General features: G+C 46.5%; 1 protein-coding gene across 9 annotated transcripts in view; it reads right to left on the reverse strand.

The window, feature by feature from the left end:
- Nucleotides 1-11219, reverse strand: part of MAF (MAF bZIP transcription factor) — a 339020-nt gene extending 327801 nt beyond the window's left edge. For 3 of the 9 annotated variants that reach the window (XM_087870624.1, XM_045796217.2, XM_045796216.2), the window contains exons 1-2: nucleotides 9133-11219; nucleotides 4765-4864 (exon numbers count right to left, since the gene is read on the reverse strand). In XM_087870624.1, the coding sequence (XP_087726750.1) occupies nucleotides 4765-4864; nucleotides 9133-10253 (1221 nt within the window). In that variant the 5' untranslated portion in view covers nucleotides 10254-11219. Of the gene's footprint in view, nucleotides 1-4764; nucleotides 4865-6813 lie in introns of those variants that run through there. The other 6 variants (XM_087870629.1, XM_087870628.1, XM_087870627.1 and 3 more) reach the window with 4 other exon arrangements.
- Between the last annotated feature and the right edge of the window lie 9563 nt (nucleotides 11220-20782).

Here is a 20782-nt window from a genome sequence, read left to right on the forward strand (position 1 = left end):
GATCTTAAGTCTCCTGGGGTGGCTCGTGGGTGGGGTGGAGGTCCCAAGGTGAGGGGTGGAGCCTTTTAGAGCTGAACCCCGCTCCCTCCCTCTCTGCACCCACCCAGGAGCGCAGCAGAACTGGCAGTTTTGATGTCCCCGGGCGCTCCACTCTGGCCAGGGCAGTCCTCTTGGAAAATTAAACCAAATTCCAATACAAATCCGAGGCCCCTGCTGGGGCGTGGGCGCCCGCTGGGCTGGGCGCAGGGCACTGGGGCGCCCTGGGGACTGGGGAAGACGCAGTTGGCGCCGCCCCACGGCGCCGGGAGGTATCTTGGGCCTCTCAGAGGGGAGCCCCGTGGCGGTAGCCCAGGAGCTTGCTGGCCTCCGGGGCGCAGCCAAGGGCTTGGGGAGAGCAGGGACTGCCCCGTGACCTCACGCAGCCTACGGGACCCGCCCCCGCGGTTCCTGCCTTCTGTCCTTCCGCACCTGCCCCCGTGCAGCCAGGGACCCCCAGGGTGGGGAGCGCACCTGGTTCCACTCATCTCCAGCAGCCCGCGGGGGGAGCCTTGCCCAGGGCAAATGGGCCCCGCAGAATAAGTGTATACAGGGACAGGGCCAGAACAGAGGGTGTGTGGGGTGGGGGGCAAGGAAACCAGAGATGGGCAACCTCAGCATCCTCCCAGCCTTCATCTCCTTCAGTCCAGACTTCAAGACCCTTGTCACCACCTTCTGCAGCCAGTGCTAAACATTCCAGAGCCGCCCCCCAGCTCCTCTCCTGGCTCTGCTGGCCAGCCCTTCGCTTCTGCCCTGCCCTTGTCTGTACCTAAACTGGGGCAGGAGTGTTTAAAGGAGACCATGGCCTCAGCTTAGGCACTGCCTTCTGGCCCCAGGGCAGTGACCTCTTACTCTCGGATCGGATCGCCCTGGGCGACTAGAAATGGGAGAGAGACGTGGTAAATATTACAGAGAGGGCACTGGAATGGGGCAAGGGTCAGGTTGGAAGAGGCCACAGCCCTGGAGCTCAGAACACGGGTATTGCATTTAGGAATTCTGGGGATCTCGGGGTCTGTCAGCTCACCCCACAAGCAGATCCTTTCTGGCGGGAGACAGGGCCCTGGGACAGACCTAGCTTTGATCCCTGCATTGGGATCCTAAGCCAAGGTTGGCTTCTGTTAGCAGTACTCCCCCAGCCCTGCACACTGGCCCCTTCCTGTTCTCTCCTCCCCTGGCCTAGTTTGGGATCACCTACTGTCCTGGGATCCTCGGGCCTGCTTTCCTTCTGGAGAACGCCCCAAAGAAGGCCAGGAACCCACTTCTACGGGCTTCCAGAAGTGGGTAAGGTCACACAGAACTGGGGCAAATTTGGGTAGCAAAAGCAGATCTGACCTGCTGACAGGAGTTTTCAGCTCAGGATCCCCTTCACAACCATCCTTGGGGGTGCTCTCAGAAGAGCGGGTTACAAGCCTCTCTGCCCGGTTCTGTAAGGTTTCATGGCCTCTCCTATTCCCTAACTGAAAGAACCAACCACAAGGAAAAAACGTGTTTTGGAATCTTAGCGGGGAAATGCTCAAGGTTGGTGATCAGAATATTTAGAAGAAACTCAGAATCCGAATCCCCTGGGCTGGGCGGGGGGCCTAGGGGTGTGGGGGGTGAACACAGAACTATTTCCTCTCCTCCCCTTCTCTTCCCAAATGTCCACAAACACCCCTCCCTCATCCTCCCTTCTTGAATTAATGCCCCTTTCTAATCGTAACTAAAGATCCAAGAACTGTGGAGAAGAGAGGAATGTGATTTTGCAATCCAAAGTCCTAATTATAGGGGAAAAAATGTTATTTCACAAAAAGAAAGGGAAAGAGAATGAATTTTGTTGAACAAGGGTAGAGGTGCTCAGTAGATGATTATGATTTGAATAAGGGACTGTGCATTCCAGTCATAGCCTCTCTGTGGAAAATGTGCTTTTTGAGTTTCTTAAAACTCTCGAGACAACTCTGATGCAAATTCATACGAAGATCGGATTTCTGTGTGCTATCGATGTGTCCTTTCTATCTCAGCCTTATATAGCGGGCAAACTTATGGAAGACACACACACACACACACACACACACACACAAAGGGCTTTTGAATTTAAACAATAAAGACTGTGGCGATGCCTAAAACCTATTGCGGGGCATATAAAGATTGGCATAGCAGGTCTGACGGATCCAGAACGTCACACTGCAAAATCTCAGATGGATATATTTATAAATGCCCCCAAAGTTAAGACATTAACAATTTCCCCGGATTTCTCAGTTTGGGTTTAAGCTCTAAAATTGTTTTCAAAAAGGAAACACATGTGAGAGCGGACAGGAACGGAACGGATAGTCGAACCTCGCTTGCACCTGGTCTGTGTATACGCTGGGCCTGCCTTGAGCCAGGGAGCAAGTGAAATTCAGACTGGCAACGGGGATTATTCCTGGGACTCTTGCCTTCCAAGTCCTCCCCACCCTCCTCTCTTCCTCCCGCATCTCTCACCGCCCACAGAGGGTGCAGAGAACAGGAGCCTGGGGTTTTGCTACGCCGCCTTCGTGCAGAGCAATTTGATTTGCTTTGTTTTTTGTTTTGTCCCTCTCTAAAGGATAAAGATGTTCCCGCATTGTTGCAGGACTGTACTTCTTTATGCCCGGACAATCATGAGACAGCCTGGGGGACTGAAATTCTCTCACCCTGTCCCCTACCCCCGCTGGAGAAAAAGTGCTAGACAGAGCTGGGTTTGTTCAGGAGCCGGGGCGGAGCAAGGCTTGGAGAGAATTCCCCTTTTCTGGGGCTGTTTGATGTCTAGGGTTTGAAGATTTATATCAAAAGTGAGAAAAGCAGTGTTATCAGAAGGTGGGTTAAGGCTCCTGGCTCTGTTTTAAAACAAATGCAAAAACAAACAAACAAGCCCTGATTTGGGGGGCTGGACCCCGGACCACTTTCCATACAGATAACCACTGTAAGCCCTGCCTTGGACTTGGGACATCTTTCAGTTTTAGGATGAGCCAAGATTGAGAACAAACTTCAGGTTCCTCTTATTTTTTCTCAAAACAAGAAGGAAGACCCCCGACTCCCAATTATTCATTCAGCATCCCGAGTAATACTCAGAAGCGGTGGAAATGAGAGACTATCATGGGAGATAAATCTTCCCCTAAAAAACCAAGACATGTCTTCGTAGGAAGGGGCAACATGATTTTTAAAAATCAAGTGAAAGTAATTCGCGGTGGGGAGCCTTGAAAATCAGCCATCTAGAGCAGAGGAATCTGGCCTCTCATTCCTCTCATGCATGTTTACGTGAAAAGTAAGGCCAGGAGCCTGGCGGTGTGTTTTCCTGGCACAGAAGTCAGATGGCTGAAGGTTGTCACTCATGTATTTTCACCTCCCACCTACCTCAGTTAGGCTTTAACTACTGACAGGCAAAAAATAGAGACACCTGTGTGGCAAGCAGACTTTTAAAAATTATCGATTGGCCTAGAAGATCGGAGGAGTACATTTTCTAAAGCCAAGAGTGTGTGAATAAGGAAGTAAGTTGTCCTACACAAAGCAACGGCAACATCAACAAAAGCCTCCCAACGGACGGACTCCACTCTGGCAACCTTGTGTCAGAGCAACTTGTTATTTGGACAGGGACGTGCTGGGGACACGGCTATGGAGGCAGCCGTGGCCCATGTTTGCGAGGGGGGCTGCCGCCTGGCCCTCTGTTCATCGTGTTGAGCGGGAAAGCTGGTGGTTTGGCACGGGGCAGGTCCTCTGTAAGAACAGAAGCGTCTAGAATAGATATTACTAAATACAAACTACTGGGGTAAAGGGATAAGGGAGGAAAGATCAGGGCGTTAGAATCTTGCATTCCGTAATAAATAGAGTTATTTGGAGCAACCCGTGTTGAAAAGGGGCCCAGATGGCTATGGCACCGAGGCGGATAAACATGGTATCTAGACATCATTTCCTCACCGAGATGAAGGAAGAACGTCTCTGCCTATTTTAATGTCGCTCTACTAACGTGTCAGATACAGTGTGAAATATCGTTACACGTTGTTTTTTAACAAAAGAAAATGTGCAAAAAGTAGGCAAGCACAAGGGAGGTGATTTTGTGAATGGCCTGGGAGCAGAGAAGTGGAGAAAAAAAGCACCTGGAGGGTGTGGTGTCACTGACTTTGTGTTCTGCCACTCGCTGCTTTCATTTACAGCTACGTCTGATAAATGAACACGTCTGACATCACTGCTGAATACAAATACTATCGAGGGCCTACCAGAAAGCCAGGGTGCTGGGGCTCGGCTGAAGCTTCTGCCCGTGGCATCTGCTTGGGGAGGGGGAGGCAAGTATATTTTTCTTCTTAGTGAAATTATCTGCCAGAGAAACAATGAAGTGTGAAAAAGTACTACTTAGAGTGTGCATGGGTACATAGGTCTCAAAAACGCTAGCTGCTACCTTCTGGAAAACTTTTCTTCGTATCAATGTCCATGTAGGTCTCCTTTAAATTTCAGCGGTTTTTTAAAACTAATCTTGCAGGTTGAAAACAACGGCATCTATTTCGTCTCGAGCACGGTGAGGCCAGAAGCACCCGCGTGCTTTCCTCAAGGTTGGCATAGAAAGACCCTCAGACCAGAGGCAGAGTCCATAGCATGGAGGTTATACACGGACAACCCTTCCTCTCTAACACAATCATTTTTCTTTAAAAAGGAGACTAAACGGAAGTCAGGGGCAGGGTGTTCTCTAAGGCTGCAAACAATAACAATAATAATAATAAATTTTTAATGTACAGTTCTCACATAAATTTCTTTTTGTGAATACACTGTAAGTACACATTGCCGGGGCTTCCAAAATCTGGCGTATCCCACTGATGGCTTCAACTTGCGAGTGGGCTCAGTTCTGTAATTGGAATGAAAGGAATTTTAACACTATTTAGACAAAGACTCAGATGCAGTGGAAAGGGAAGCTAGATTTCCTTACAGAACTGATTATTATTTTTTTTAATTTAGAGACTTATTTCTACTAGGGGCACTTAGGCAGAATTTAGGATTTCTTTGTTAAAAAAAACCACACGTATTTGTGTTTGTCTCTCATAGGACATTTCAAAGTTTTTAGTCACGGTTCTATCTAAAACCGCCTTTCACTCAGGAGTTAACCTTCTCTTAAAGCCAGCCACCCAAACCCCATTTTCGCCAGTGTCTCTCTGCTTTCTAATGTTTGGGGCCAAAATCCACTTATTAGAGTGAACTGCCTTGTCAAGTCCTATCAAAATGCTTAATTGTGGCACAACCGCCTGTCTCCCAAGTCCTGTTCCTCAGGAGGTGACTGCAGTGAGACCATTCCGAGTGGCACTCTTATTTTCAGAACGTGGTGTTTGCCTGAAAGCTTTCATCTGCTGCTGAGCTTTTTGCATAAATGATATCTCCGTTTCTGCCCCTTCAGGGGGAAACTGCATATCTCCTCGTTGGGATCAGAGAAAAAACCCCAAAACCTCGGAAGTGCAGAAGAGCTAACTTCAAGCACATGGAAGCATGTTTACTATGAAGACTTTTGTTAAGCAAAATTAAGTGTGGAGTCGGGAGTTCTATCGAAGCTGGTACAGAAAGGAAGGTCAGAATGCAGTGGGTATGCACTGTCTTCGCGTTCTGTGAAAAAGGGGAAGGAAGACAGGATGATCCACTGGCCAGAACTCATCCGAGCCTAGCACAACCTGTTTTCTTCAAAATAAGGCCTTCGTTCAGAGTTGCAATATTATCTTAAAAAAAAAACAACAACAACAAAAACACCAAAAACGAAATAAAACAAAAGTCATCGTGTTTGGCTATATTTTCAAAACAGGGTTGGCTTTGTCTAACATTCTTTTAGCATTCTAGGGGAAGTCGATTAGGAGTGCAAACTGCATGAATTTGTAACATTAGTTGCACGAATTTATGTCATTTTAAAATAGGTCAGCGCTGCTAGTGAAGATAGTTCAAGACTTCCCAAGTCACCTTTGAAGTTAGCCTCCACACATAGCCTGTGTGGGGGTAAATACTGATCGATCAGAGCACAGCCTTGTTCTATCAAGGCATTACTTTTTGCTTGTATTTCTGGAGTTAAGGTGATCTAAAATCATTGCCAGCTTGTCTAAGTGGAGAAGCCCCCTCTGCGAAATACTCACAGTGAAAGAGGATTTAACAACACAGTTTTAAACCCAGATATGTACTTGGGGTTATGTAAGTAAGGGGTGGGTTTTTCTTTTTCCTATTCTAGACAAATGACCTTCAAAGTTAAAAACAACAACAACAACAAACAACTTGATTTGTCCGAAGTGTTGATGTTAGGTCCGGTCAGGCCTTGCCTTACAAGAAAATCATGGCGTGTAAGGGAAGAAAGAAAAATAATCAATTTTAGCCAAAAGGCAAGAATTGTTTATCTTTACCATTAAATGCATATGTGCCCAAGCCACCTCGGGCCATGACTTCTTTGCCTGGCCCATTTCTCTCTAGATGGGCTTGAATCTGGGCCAGCTCAGGGCAATGCTGAGAAGGCCCTGCTCTCTGGTTGGGATTTTTGTTTGTTTGCTTTCACCAGAGGGCAATGATGTCTCAACTTACTTGAAAACTAAAAACTTTGGGGGGGGGGGGGGACTGCATTTTGAGAGGCCATAATTTACATTTATAGTAAATATTGCTAATTATTCAAAGGGACTGTCCTCCCACCTCACAAAACAGCCTATGTTTCACCCTGAATTATTGCCTCCCTATGCCTCCATTAATCCTTCCTCTGGAGAAAAGGGTGCATTTTACGCTTCTAATGCGGTTTTGGGCCCAGTTAAACTGTACACTAAGAAACTGAGCACAGAATCAAAAAAAAAAATGCAGTTTATTATTGTAGATTATTCTTTCTCTTGATATAACCAGAATTGAAAATGAAAGAAAAGCACATAGGAACATCACGCGTGGTTAGTTAGTAACTCAAGATATAAAACAATTTTGCACAGCAAAATATGTAAAAGAAAAGTAACTGACAAGATTTTTTTATATTTATTGTGGTAAGATTTACTTTTCATTTTTCTTTTAAAGACAGGATGTCAGTCCCTGAAAATAACATTTACTGATTATTGCCTTTAAAACTGTGGATTTTTTTTTAAGTTACAGAAAATCCAGTTCTGCACCACAATACAACTGTAAAAAAATCTGCATCATCTTAAAACTGTGCAGTAATGCCATTTTTATAACTGCATAAATTTTATTAGCGTTCTAAACAGTTTTGCAAATTTTTTTGTATTATATGCTTGCAGGTTATATCTTAGTGCAATTCAGTCCCAAATACTTTAAATTTGAAAAAAAAAACATACATTTTGAATGTAAAATACCCCTACAGATATAAACAGGGGTGTTTCCCCTTTAATACTTTGGTTTTCAATACAGTCAGTGGTATAGCAAAGACTACACATACCCAACTTATATTTAAGTTGCAAGCACATGCTGTATAAGCTACTTTTTTTTTTAAACAGTCCCCTTGCAAACTCTACCCCCCTTAACATCACAACAGTAAACAATTTAGTGCATCAATCTTTTAAAAAATCTACAGCTAAACAGACCTAACTCTTTCAAATTTATCTATAACATTCCTTTTTCTGTAGCATACATTTTAACTGGGCTAACAGATTATAAAAACTAGAATTAAATTATATACTAGAAACCCATAGCATTCCACATTTGACAATGACCAAAAGCCAAAAAAAAAAAATAATAATAAAAATAAAACAAACCAAAAATAACGGGGCAGATTTCTTTTTTTTTTTTTAAATAAATTTTAGACTGCTTTCCGCAACAGCACAATTTTAGTCCCCAAAGTGGGGTGTCATTCTTATTAAAAAGAAAACATTAAGAGTTCTTTTAATGTTTGCCATGTTAAATTTTTAACCCATTCTGGCATCTTTGACAAGGAATGCCTTCAGTGCATTTACAATGGGAGGCTGAAGTTCTCAGTAACTCAAAGCAGTTTTGGAGCAGATGCAAACTTTCACGGGAAGAAGGCTCTAGGGTGGCACTTTTTTGTACTGAACTCAAAAAAGTCATGAGGCAATTAAAACAAAAGTATGAATGCCATGCCATAAGTCTTCGAATGTCCATTTCCAAGCCAAAAGGAAAAAAAGAAAAAAAAATAATTATACCATACATGTCCAGCATGCAGGCTTTTTTTTTTTATTAATATAATGTCTCTTTTCCATAAAGTCTTTGAAACGGTTATAGTTCATCGTTGCTAAGACAAAGTAGCAAGCATAATAATGCATGAGATGAGAATGAGTTTTTTAATGGCAGACTAAACTCTCAGATTTGGCATGATAAGGCCAAAACTCACAAGTCACACCCAGAAGGTTGATGCAGGCTTGATTGTGGCAGGTTCATGAGGATTTTTTTTCTCTAGTTTAGCATAACAATGCTAAAAAAAACCCGATGGAACTCAGCGCGCTGCAAGTCTATAACATTTCACATTTTTTTTTCCTTTGCAAGCTCAATCTCACATGAAGAACTCAGGAGGAGGAAAAAAAAACTTAGCTTTTTTTTCTTTCTTTCTTTCTTTTATCTCTGAGGAGATGGGTGAAGAGGGCGTGAGGGTGGAGGTTGGGAAAAAGGGCAACACAGCAAGCTCCAAAAAGTAAAATTAAAAAAAAAAAATCCAAACAAAATAAAACACACACACAGAAAATGAACACCAGCTCATGAACTGAAGAAAAAAAAAAACACACTGTGAATGATGCAGGCTTCAAAGGTGAGCATGAAGAACTCTGCTGAGATCTTGGAACATTGTGTGTGTGTGGGGGGGGGGTGTAAATAAAAACAAACTAGCGAGTTATGGAGAATTTCAGATTGGCAATCCATGAGCCAGACATCCACTCCCTCCCCATTTAAAAACAGCCACCACCACCGCCGCCAACTGGGAGCAGGGTGTGTGTGTGTGTGTGTGTGTGTGTGTGTGTGTGTGTGTGTGTGTGTGTGTGTGTGTGTGTTGTGTGTGTGTGTTGTGCGTGTGTGTGTGCAGGGGCATCGGGCAATCTCGGCAGGGGAGGGGGCGAGGTGGCGGCGAGCACGGCTCTGGAACTAGCAAGCCCACACCCGAGTCGGACCCCCACGGAGCACTTATCAAGGTGGCTAGCTGGGATCGCGTGTCAGACTCACATGAAAAACTCGGGAGAGGACGGGTTGTCGCTGCTGGAGCCGTTTTCTCGGAAGCCGCTGCTCACCAACTTCTCGTATTTCTCCTTGTACGCGTCCCTCTCGCGCACCAGCCTGGAGATCTCCTGCTTGAGGTGGTCGACCTGCTGCAGCAGCTGGTTCTTCTCGGACTCCAGGACGTGTCTCTGCTGCACCCTCTTGAAGCGGCAGGACTGGGCATAGCCACGGTTTTTCAGGGTCCGCCTCTTCTGCTTCAGCCGGATCACCTCCTCCTTGCTGACCCCGCGCAGCTGCCGGTTCAGCTCGCGCACCGACATGGTCACCAGCTGCTCGTCGGAGAAGCGGTCGTCGAAGTGCAGGCCGCCGGCGGCGTGGTGCGGGTGCAGGGCGCCCCCCGCCCCCGCCGCGCCCCCGCCGCCTCCGCCGCCGCCGCCGCCGCCGCCGCCCCCGGCGCTGGCCGGGCCACCGCCGCCCGCGCCGCCCGCGCCACCGGCCGAGGCGGACGCGCTGCCCGCGGCGCCGGGCGCGCCGGCCGTCGGGTGGTGGTGGTGGCCGGCGGCGTGGTGGTGGTGGTGGTGGTGGTAGTGCGGGCCCGCGCCGCTCTGCGCGGCGGCCGCGGCGATCACGGCGGACACCACGGCGGCGGCGGGGCCCATCTCCTCGCCGCTGCCGCCCAGGGAGGCGCCGGCGCCGGCCCCGGCCGCCGAGGCCAGCTGCTGCGCTCCGCGCGCGTAGCCATCGAAGCCGCCCTGGAGCTGGTGGCTGTTGCTGATGAGCGCCTCGACCGCGTCCTCGGGGCTGAAGCCCAGCGCCTCCGGGTTCAGCTGCTGCGGGTAGCCGGTCATCCAGTAGTAGTCTTCCAGGTGCGCCTTCTGCTCGCTGCCCGAGCCCGGGCTGGGCGCCGAGAAGCTGGGGGAAGGGGGCACCGAGCTGCAAGGCGTGCTCATGGGGGTGGAGGACAGCGAGCCCCCGGCGATGAGACGGCCGCACTGGCTGATGATGCGGTCGGTCTCCACCGGTTCCTTTTTCACTTCAAACTTCATCAGATCGAAGTCATTAACATATTCCATGGCCAGGGGACTGGTGGGCAGGTCGGAGTTGCTCATTGCCAGTTCTGATGCCATTCTCCTGCCGCCGCCGCCGCCGCCGCCGCCGCTCCGCCAGATGGGCTGCAGGAGAGGGGCCAGCGGGCTGTGCTGGGTGGCCAGCGGGTGAGCCAGCTTGCCGGGCTGGGGCGCTTCTAGCTCGCGCGGCGGTGGCTGGCCCGAAACCTCCGAGCGCGCACACACCCCCCGCCCTGCCTGCGCCCCCCGCGCCCGCCCTCCCTCCCCCCTGCTCACGCCAATGTGCTCGCTCGCTCGCTCGCCCCGGCCCCTCCTCGCCTGCTCGCCTCCGTGCGTGCCGAGCCGGCGGCTTCAGGCTCGGGAAGGTCCTCCGCGGGCTGCGGTGGCGGCGGCGGCGAAGCCGGAGGAGCCCGGCCGGGTGCGCGGCGTCCCCCGCTCGCCGCTCCGCTGCGCGCTTTGCATAAGGAGGGCTCGCCTAGCCGGCCCGGGCTGCAGGCGGGGCGCGCGCGGCGGCCGCTCGGGGCTGGAGGCGCGACGGGCGGCTGTCCGGCGGCGCGGGCCTTGGCACGGGGGAGTTAACACTTCATGCTTCTCGCCTTCTCTTCTGCCTGCTCTTTTTATTTTTTTTCTTCCCTCTCTCTCTCCCTCGCGCGCTCTCTCCGTGCAAAGTGCAAGACAGAGGTGCAGCCCGGCAGGAGGAAAGGGAGGGGGGAGTTTAGTTCTTTCTTGCCTTTTTTTTTTTTTTTAAAGCAAAATAGCGAAGTCCTGGGGAAAGGCGAGGCAGAGAGCAAAAGGGGGGAGGCCGAGCCGAAGAGCAGCCCGAGCTACAGCTCGAAGATGAAAAAAGATTTTAAAGCCTCTGATCCAGCAAGAAGAGTTTAAAGCAATTGCTGAGTTTTATAGTACTTGTGACGTCAGGCCCAAATGGGAAATTGACTGGTACTCCGGGCCAATGGGAGGCGGCGAGAGCGGCCGCGATTAGCATAATAGATAGAAACAAGGAAACTTTTCGGAGCTGTCAATCAGGGCCCAATCAGCTGACTGTCAGCTGGGACAGGCAGGCTTAACCCTTCCCGCGCCGCAGCCTCTGGGGGAGGGAGCAAAGCCTGGCGCAAAGTTTAGTGCGAGAGGGCAGGGAGTCGTCCAGAGGGGCTGCGGGAACCTGGGAGGACAGGGAGGGCGGTTTGCTTTACTTCGGAGCGCGAGACAGGCCTGCCTTCCGGAGCACCGGCTTGCCCTCCACTCGCTCAGCAGGGATTGGCCTGACTCCCCTTCCCGGGCAGCCCCCATCCCCAGGACTGTGAATTCGCTCCGCAGCTTCTCCTCTCTCCAGCTTCGGCACCCAGGTGTCTGCCCGGGGGACCTGCCTTCCCCAAGCGTAACTGTGCGCGGAGCTCAAACTTGGCTCTTTGAGCCAAAGAGCGCAAACTCTTTGTCCCTCTCCCCGGGGCCCGCGCGCTGGGGCGTAGGGGTGCGGGGGTCTCAGGGTCCGGACTGCGCGCGGGACGAAGCCTAGCCAGGCGCAGCTCGAGTGGTTCCGCGTCCGCCCGGGGAGAAAGCCCGTTTTATCGCCCTCTTCGAAGAGAGGGGAAATAAGTTGTTCAGGGGCCATTACGCGCGGGGACTGGCTGCCCGCTGGCGTCGCGTGCCCTTGGGGGGAGCGAACGCCTACGCGAGTTAACTCCGGAGAAGCTCGGAGCCGGGTCAGCCTGGCTTAGCCCTCTGGCTTCCGACACTGGCCCGAGGTTGGCCTTTGAGATTCGTATTCATATTCCTCTCTCTTTCTGTCTCTCTCATTCTCTCTCTCTCTCTCTCTCTCTCTTTCTCTCTCTCTCTCTCTCTCTCACACACACACACACACACACACCCTTATGAAATCTGACCCCTGTTTATCAGGGTCCCGCGCGCCCTTTGCACTTTCACATTTCACTTAATTATTTCAGACTTGGCTGTGGAGAGGAGCAAGGGGTGTATGTTTTTTGGGGGGAACAACACCCCAGATGTCGCCAGCTCCCCTCGAAGGGTTAAGTTTTAAACCGCGGTTTCTCGGACCAGCCCGGAAACCCACAGTGGGGGTGGGGTGGGGGGCTGCTTCTCCCCCTCCCCGTTGCAGATGCTAATAACTATTCAGTTTTCTAGACCGATTCTTTTAAAGCTTATGCAAAAAAAGAAAAAGGAAAGAAAGAAACAGAAAAGAGAAAAGAAAGAACCAACAACTGTTTCTAAGATTTTAAAGCGATAGGCAAGTCGGAGAAACCGAGATTTATTTGGGGGAAAGCAAGCATGAGCCAAGCCGACCCAGCGTTTGGAAGACCAGCCCGCCTACTTGGATACTGAGACTGTTGATTCCTCCAATTAATGAAATGCATTTGGTGTTAATCATATTTATTTTACTTTATGGGAGGGGGAGACGCTAGGAGGGCGCACTAAAAAAAAAAAAAAAAAAAAAAAATCTGAAAAGCCTGCAAAAGAATCCGAGTGAAAACTATTGTTGGATTTTTACCTCAACAGCGCCACCTTTCGGCAAAGGTCAGTTGAAATTGATCCGTGTCCAGTTTTGTTGATGAAGTGAAAAGAAGCTGGTTTTCCAAGGTGGGAGGGGAACTGAGGCACAGATAGTTAGTTTGACTGCACTGGGAGAACCCAGCCTTGTAAGAAAGGTGCTAAGGACAATGCTTCCAGGTGCAGGAATCTTTTTTCCCTACTGTCCCTCTTGATTGTCAACAAAGAGGCCAGGAGACACAGAAGCCCTCAGAGTCTGATTCTGCTGAGAGACTTTTGCAAGTGAATCCCATGTAATAGGGGCCTAAACCCTTTAAAAGTGCCAGGATAGATTTTCAACAGGCTTTATGGCAATATCAATAGAATTAAAGTTACTTGTAATTCGGTGATAAATGAGATGTCTCTAGTAAGTATGATTAAGTGCAGTGCTATAAAGTTGTTTATCTGAAAAGTAATTCTCAGAAAACCTGACTTCTGACACTTAGTCATATATTAAGCCAGCTTCTTGAACATTGCACTTCAGAATTGCTCTCACCCACCCCACAGCATACTTCACTATTTATAATGAGACCTTAGGTGTCACTCATTGGCTTCTTGCACCAGATTAAACTTGTGTTAATTTCTCTGATGCTGGCAGCCTTCAAACCCAGAATCCCTAATGAGAGCTCCCCAAAAGGTTTGTAGGCACATCATAATCCTAAAAGGCCAGTGCCATTGGTATTTTCCAGAAACATACTTTTTCCTTTTCATTATTGCTGCAGAGAAGCTGTTTATAAGGATAGTTTTGGTTTTATGGGAACACTTTGTAGGGCTGGAATGAAGTATGTCTATTGCCAGTTGGGAAGAAAGAGTGAAGATTATGTCAATATTTATGCAATCTAACAGAATTCCTTTTCTTTCCTCCTCTCAAACAGTATTTTACCTAGTAATGATGTTAAGAGATTATAGTTTATGTATTCAGAGGAAAATCCACTGCTTAAATTACATAAACATATTATGTCACTTAGCATTGTCCATAGTGCTAGTTTTCCAGAGCTTTTTAATCATTAGCCACAAAAATCTGGTTTATATTTTTCATGTAAAATATGAATATAAGTGTATTTAGGAAGAATTAATTCATTTTTTTGTTTGTAATAATTGGTTTTTATTTTTTTATCCTTTTGCATCACATTTTTGTTAAAAGCTGTAAGATAGGATCCCTGCCTCTTTTGAAAGTATTTTTGGCCAGGAACACTGAAACTGCTACATTTATAAATAAACAACATTTATAAACAAAGTTTGCTAATGGCGAAGACCATGGGATACAGATTCATGGCCGTCCACCTAATTGTTGCAATTATATATCATTTCTAGAAATTAAATGCCCATGTTTGTGCAGCTAAATGTATTATTATCTGCACGTTTTTTATGGTTTATTTTTGTACATTGCTGTCAAGCCATGGTATTTTTCTTTCTCTTATTGCAGTCTTTTACAGTCTCCTATTTTCTCTTGAAAAAAAGAGAGGATTAGAATTATTTTTTAGACGTGTAGCAGCAGTGCTCTTATAACTTAATTCTCATGTTTGTCCTTTTTGCTTTATTATTTAGTGATTCACAGGGGTGTCTAAACATTTACAGTTCTCTGTTAGCGGCGTTTCTTTTGTAACAATTGAGCTCTCTCATTTTAATTAGTACTATTCAGATTTTTGATTCTCTACAATTACAGCAAGGCCACATTTCTTTAGACTTCTTTGCGAACATTGTTTGTTTCACGTCTTCCAAGCCAGTCTAATCCAAATACAATGCGAACTGTGTTTTCTTACTGCTTAATATCCCCTTGCTATATATACTCTAGTAATCTCTGTAGAACAATATAGAGTAATTTAGAAACCATGCGTTTGTCATTATTGACCAATTCAAACCAGTAGTATTAAAGTTTCTGAAAGCAGTGAATATTTATAGAAGAATGTGGAGGGGGGAGGGTATGGGTCGAATCCTGCAGAAGATTGCGAAACCATAACATCAAAAACACAACTGTAGTTTCATGTCAGTACCTACAGAAGAACTTCATGCAAAAAGAAAGAAAAAAACTTGTTCATGTCCAAATTATAATGATGAAAAGCTAAAAAAGTCTATTTTTCCTGATAGTGAGTTATGGCAACTCAGGTATATCGTGTTGGACTCAGACATATATAATCTAAAAAGAACGAGATGCATCAAGTGTCGTGTCTGAACTCTTTGTTTATCCAGGAGCTGATTTTATGGTGCAGAACTAACCAGTGTCCACTAAATTTCACTATGAAAGCAACTAAATTGATCTGAGGAAAGAGTTGCTCAGAGTAACTGAATGATAAGACATATAGTGTTCTTAGGTCTAGTGTTAGATAAATCCTTTTAACAGTCTTTAGTTAGCAGGGTAAGTAAATCACAAATCACTGTTAGCAGATTCATGGAAGAAAATTAATAGAATCAGACGAGATAATCTGATAAGGGTAACATTGCTGAGGAAACAGTCTTGCCTCATATTGGAGAATGTGAAACAACAGTCTGATTACTAGGAGTCGTTATGAATAGGTGAATTATGTGCTAAATAATCATCAGAGTAATTCAGCATTTATTAATTCTTTTCTCTTTAAGCAATTCACAGTTGTAAGTTAAAGCCGCTCTCTCTTTGAAGACACATCTTTTATAATTTTTATTAGAGGTAATTTATTATTTGCATTACCTGTATTTACTTCATAATTGAACATTTTGCATTCAAATTTATGTAATGCATTATGCTTGAGAATATATTTCTGCCTGATTAGCATAAATAGTCACTTACCTCATGAATTACTAACAAAGTTTATCTTAAAATATAGGTTTTTTTATTAAGTGGAACACAAACATATGTACAATAAATTCTGATTTTCCGGTGCAGTTGGAGAACAACTCATTTGGTTTTCGGGGAAGCTGGGCTGCAAGGGAGGGGAGTGATCATGAGGAGGAAGCAAAATATAGACAAGTGAGATTCCTAGGTCTCTTTTCAGGGGTGTCATTTCGAGGGGGGTGTATGCCTGTGGCGGGGCACGGGGGGAAGCGCAGGAGAGGGTGCTAGGCCCCTCCAACACTGCACTGCTTACTGGCTGATCTGGACACGGGCTGTGGATCCTGAAAGAACCTGCGTCATCACACCTTAGGAAGAACCGTGGAAGCAGTAAAATCTCATTGACAGTTGGAGGTTTTGTTTATGTTGTTTGTTTTGGTCTCCCTAGGGCTCTACCTTAGAACACAATACACATCATTTACTAAAACACTTGCTTGTTTTGCACAAGAGACGTGAAAAACCCAGATGTTTTTTTCTCAAGTGAGAATTCCTGGGAAGATCTCCCGAAATTTGCTCCCTTTCTTCACCTGGAAAAGACACCCAGTATGGCCCGGCAGACAGGAAGCTTTTGATAGAGGGTTTCGCGCACATGAACATTTACATGAATGGGCTTCTTTTACTTTAAGGCAGTAGACAGAGATACAAAATAACGAGGCCTCTTTCCCCACCCTTGCCATTCCAAATCAACAGATTAACATGGCTGCTTCTTTTTTTTCCCTTTCTCCTTTTTCAGAGCATAACCATCTCCTTAGACTTTTCTCCCCGCTTCAATTAGGAACTGCTTATGGTTCACTCCTCCATTATTATCCCTTTTAATCCTACTCACAGTTTATACCTATGAGGGAATATGTCTTGAAAACATTCAACCCTTCAAAGATGTTTACTGTGCTGAAATCAGAACTGATTAAAAAAAAAAAAAAGCAGGAATGAAAAAAGACACCTGATATTGGGACAGTGTTTAGTCAGGCTTGTGTCTTTTATGCATGATAACTCAGAGGACAGGCTGTTGCTGGTTTTGGTCCCTCTTCTTCCCACACCTGGGGATGGGGTGACTTGAAGGTCCTGTTCAGAGACACTAGCAGCCACTGGACCTAGGAAACAGAAAGCTCTGGAAGACAGAGACCAAACTTAAATACATGTGGGATTACCAGGAATATGGTGATGCAGATGATTTCTGAATTTGTGTGTTTCTGAATTTGTTTGGCTGGGGCCCGAGAAAAGGGATCCCTTGTGGCCCTGTTTTTATATCTTCCCTCTTGGTTGCATAATGGGTTATGCTGAGCTCTCTCCCATGCTGTTCTGTTCACTTGAAACACCAAACATGCCCCGTGACACCCTCACAGCATCATCCATCATGATAGCATTCCTGATCAGACAGAGTTGGGCTACCCCACCAAATAAAAATTAAATTCAAATTTATAGACCTTTTGCTAGTTTTTTAAAAGTCATTTTATAACAGTGCTGCATGCTTTTGGCTAAATATAAACTTTTGAACGAGACAGAAACAGGAAGCTGCCAAACAAAAGAAACCACTAATTCCTTGTCCACTCCAAGCCCCTAATCCTGGCCTCAGGTGTTACCACCTCTAATAACTAGGGTCCACGAGTATATTTTCGTGGGATGGAATCATAGCTCCTACAGTTCTTTAGCATGGACTGCCTGCAACACCTTCACCTCAACAATGTTGAAAAGTAGCTGGGGCACTCCTCGATTCTTTGGCAGAATTCACCTAATAGAATCTCAGGTTGGGGAAAGCTGGGGGAAGTTTACAGATCTGACCTGAACACCCTCCTTCCAACCAATGTCTGAGCAGAATCTGCTTCACAACACTCTGGCACGTGAGTCAGCATGTAGAACTGATCTACTAGGCACAGCAGACACCGTACCTAGGGTCCATGAGACTATTAGGGGCCTAGGAAAACATTTTAATTTTAAGATCAGAGGAGAAGAAATGAATATAATCTAGCATGGCTTGTATCTGTCATTATACCAACAGTCATAAAATAATAATTTTTTTTATGGAAGAAAGGGTCTACAGAAACTAAAATACCTAGCACCCACAGAAGTCCAAGTATGGCCCCAACAGCATGAACTTGATCACCCCTAGTGACAGGGTGCTCACTACCTCTCACTTTTACCCTCCACCCTGCCCATGTATTTTTCTACAGTTCTTGAGATTGTTAGGAAACGTTTCTGTTTGTTTCTGTAGTGTAGTATGAAGCCGCATCACCTTCTTCTATACACAAGTCCTGATTTCATACACTCAAAGGCCACATATAATGAGTCCTTACATCCCTCAGGGACTCTGGGGAGTAGGAGACAACCAACCTGACACCTTCTCCCTGCCTTTTGCTTTTCACTGTAAACACAGTCAGTGCCTTTAGCATTTCCAAATATGCTTGAATTTCAAATCCCCTCCCCACCCCCGCCCCACCTCCTGGTTGCTGACTCCAGATGGGCCCACCTGGTTGTTCCCCACTCTGCAGGCTCAGGTCCTAGAACTAAACCCAGATCCCCAGGTGTGAGCCTCTCATCCCGGAACAAGTACCTCCCTTCGCCTCTGTGAGCTGCAGTCTGTCGGCTCCCCAGGCCGACCATAATTTCACGAGCCTCTCTGGCAGACACAGAACCACCGTGACTCATTGTGAGGCCCCAGGGTCTTTTCTTCCCACATTCCCCCATCCTCTATGTGTGTGCTTACGTTTTTTTGAACCCAAGCACAGAAACATAGAACAATCCCCAGTAGACTGCATCTCATTAGATTCAGCCTGTTCCCTGCTTGTCTAAATCTCTTTGGATCTAGAATGTGCCATCGACTAGTTTTAATTTGCTTCTCAGCTTTGTGCCAGCTGCAAATGAAATTGACGTGCCTTTGTATATGACTTACCCTGTCCGCAGCAGGTGCCTCCTTCGCAAAATGGCATATTGTCAGGGTTAGACGTAGAATGTGTCTTCCACCACGTGAGGCCACAGAGGAGCTCCACTCATGGTTGGTGCTCTTCTGCATTTCCTACTATCCCCCAAGTTGTGGAAAGCAGTACTGGGAGGGATAGAGCCCCGTGGTACCCCAGTAGAGACTATGCTTCCCAACCTCAGTCATTATGCTAACTGACCTAACGGATTAGTCAAGTCCCCTAGTGGACACTGTAAATTGAATGGGTCTACAACCTCACTGGTCACCCAGCAACTGCAAATCAAAACCAAAATGAGATGTCACCTCATACCTGTCACTATGGCTAGTATCAAAAAGACAAAAGATAACAAGTGTTGGTGAAGCTGTGGAGAAAAGGAGCCCTTGTGTACTGCTGGTGAGAATGGAAATTGGCACAGTCATTATGAAAAACAGTATGGAGGTTTTTTCAAAAAAATTAAAAATAGAATCACCCTATGAAATTTACCCAAAAACCCCACTGCTGGGTAAATATCCCAAAGAAACCTCAAAGAGGTATCTGTGTTCCCACATTCACTGCAGCATTATTCCCATTAGCCAGGGTATGGGAACAACCTAAGTGTCCATCCACAGGTAAATGGATAAAGAAAATGTAATATATAGATACTAATATAATAGAATATTATTCAGCCTTAAGAGAGAAGGAAATCCTGCCATTTGCAACAACATGGATGAAACTGGAGGGCATTATGCCAAGTGAAATAAGCCAGACACAGAAGGACAAATACTGTGTGATCTCACTTACATGTAAAATCACAGAAGCAGACATTTGAATAGTGGTTGGCAGGGACTGGGGGTGGGGGAAATGGGGAGATGTCGGTCAAAAGGTACAAAGTTTCAGATATCCATAATAAATAAGTTCTGGAGATCTACTGTATAATATAGTGATTACGGTTAACATTGCTATATTGTCTATTATTTGCCAAGAGGGTAGATTTTAAGTGTTCTTAACACACACACAGACACATTCAGAAAATAGGAATCATGATTACAATCATAGTAACCATTTCAAAAATATATACATATATCAAAATATCACATTGTACACCTTAAATCTATACAATTTCTATTTGTTGATTATACCCCGATAAAGCTGATGAAACCCCTAACTGGCCTATTTGGTAACTGGGGATAATTTTTTAAAAGGTTTTATTTATTTGACAGAGAGCGGGAGAGAGAAGGAGAGAAAGCACAAGCAGGGGGAGCAGCAGAGGGAGAGGGGGGGAGCAGCAGAGGGAGAGGGGGGGAGCAGCAGAGGGAGAGGGGGAAGCAGGCTCCCCACTGAGCAGAGAGCCAGATGCAGGCGTTGATCCCAGGACCTCAGGATCATTATCTGAGCCAAAGGCAGATACTTAACCGACTGAGCCACCGAGGCACTCCAAGTGGGATAATTTTAAATGAAATCACTCCAACCGGATGTCCTAGACACATCCTTCTAATCAATTCTAAGTAACTTGTCATGTTGTGGGCAAAGTTCTCTGTCAAAGAGGGCAGATTATTTAGATAATTGTTTAATGTGTCACCTGCCCTGATCTTTGTAAACTCTGTCCTGTCAAAATATAGACTAGTTGTCCAAAGTTGGGACCTCACAGACTAATAAAAAATAGATGTAGCATAGAAAAACTAAGAAGAATTCTGTGTATGTATAAGAGCTTTTTTGAGATCTGTTCTTTCCTCCCTGGTTTTTCTCTTTAGATCATCAACTTTCCTGCCATGTCCTGATGCCAATTTTGAAGCTGGGAGGCCCCAAGGCATTTTCTTGAACAGCAGAGTTCAGAATTTCTAGTGTCCACCTTTGAGCTGCAACCAGTTCCCCCTGGTCTCTCTTAAAAGGACCTAAATGTGCAGGCTTTTGCAGAATCTGCCCTTCCTGACTTCCATCTCATCCTCAAACGTGGGAAGGAGAGCAGGAGGGGCCCATGAGTTATTTATGACCTGCTGTCTGCGGTCTCTGTCCTGTCTTGAGAGCTTGGTACTGGCTGTTTCAGTAGACCCGGCCCAGGAACATCAGGGCTCTGGAGGAATGGCAGGGACTGTTGAGGCCAGTGTCCCTGATTGGGGACTTCAGGCTCTGTAAAGAGCTGCTAATTAGGACGAGCCGAGTGAGGTGGGTACTGGCAGATTGGGGTGTGGGAAGGTGGGCCAGCCGAGAGACAGCCTGCTGATTCACCCTCTGACCTCAGCCATGTGCTTCACCGTCTTCCTCCAACTCAGTTTTCAGGCTGCAAATGGACGGGGCTGCATGAAGAGGTTAACAAAAATTCTGGATTGCATGGAGGGAATGTTCTCAGC

Source organism: Ursus americanus, chromosome 21 (genome assembly GCF_024610735.1).
Source record: "Ursus americanus isolate L20-20 chromosome 21, mUrsAme1.1.p, whole genome shotgun sequence".
NCBI lineage: Eukaryota > Metazoa > Chordata > Mammalia > Carnivora > Ursidae > Ursus > Ursus americanus.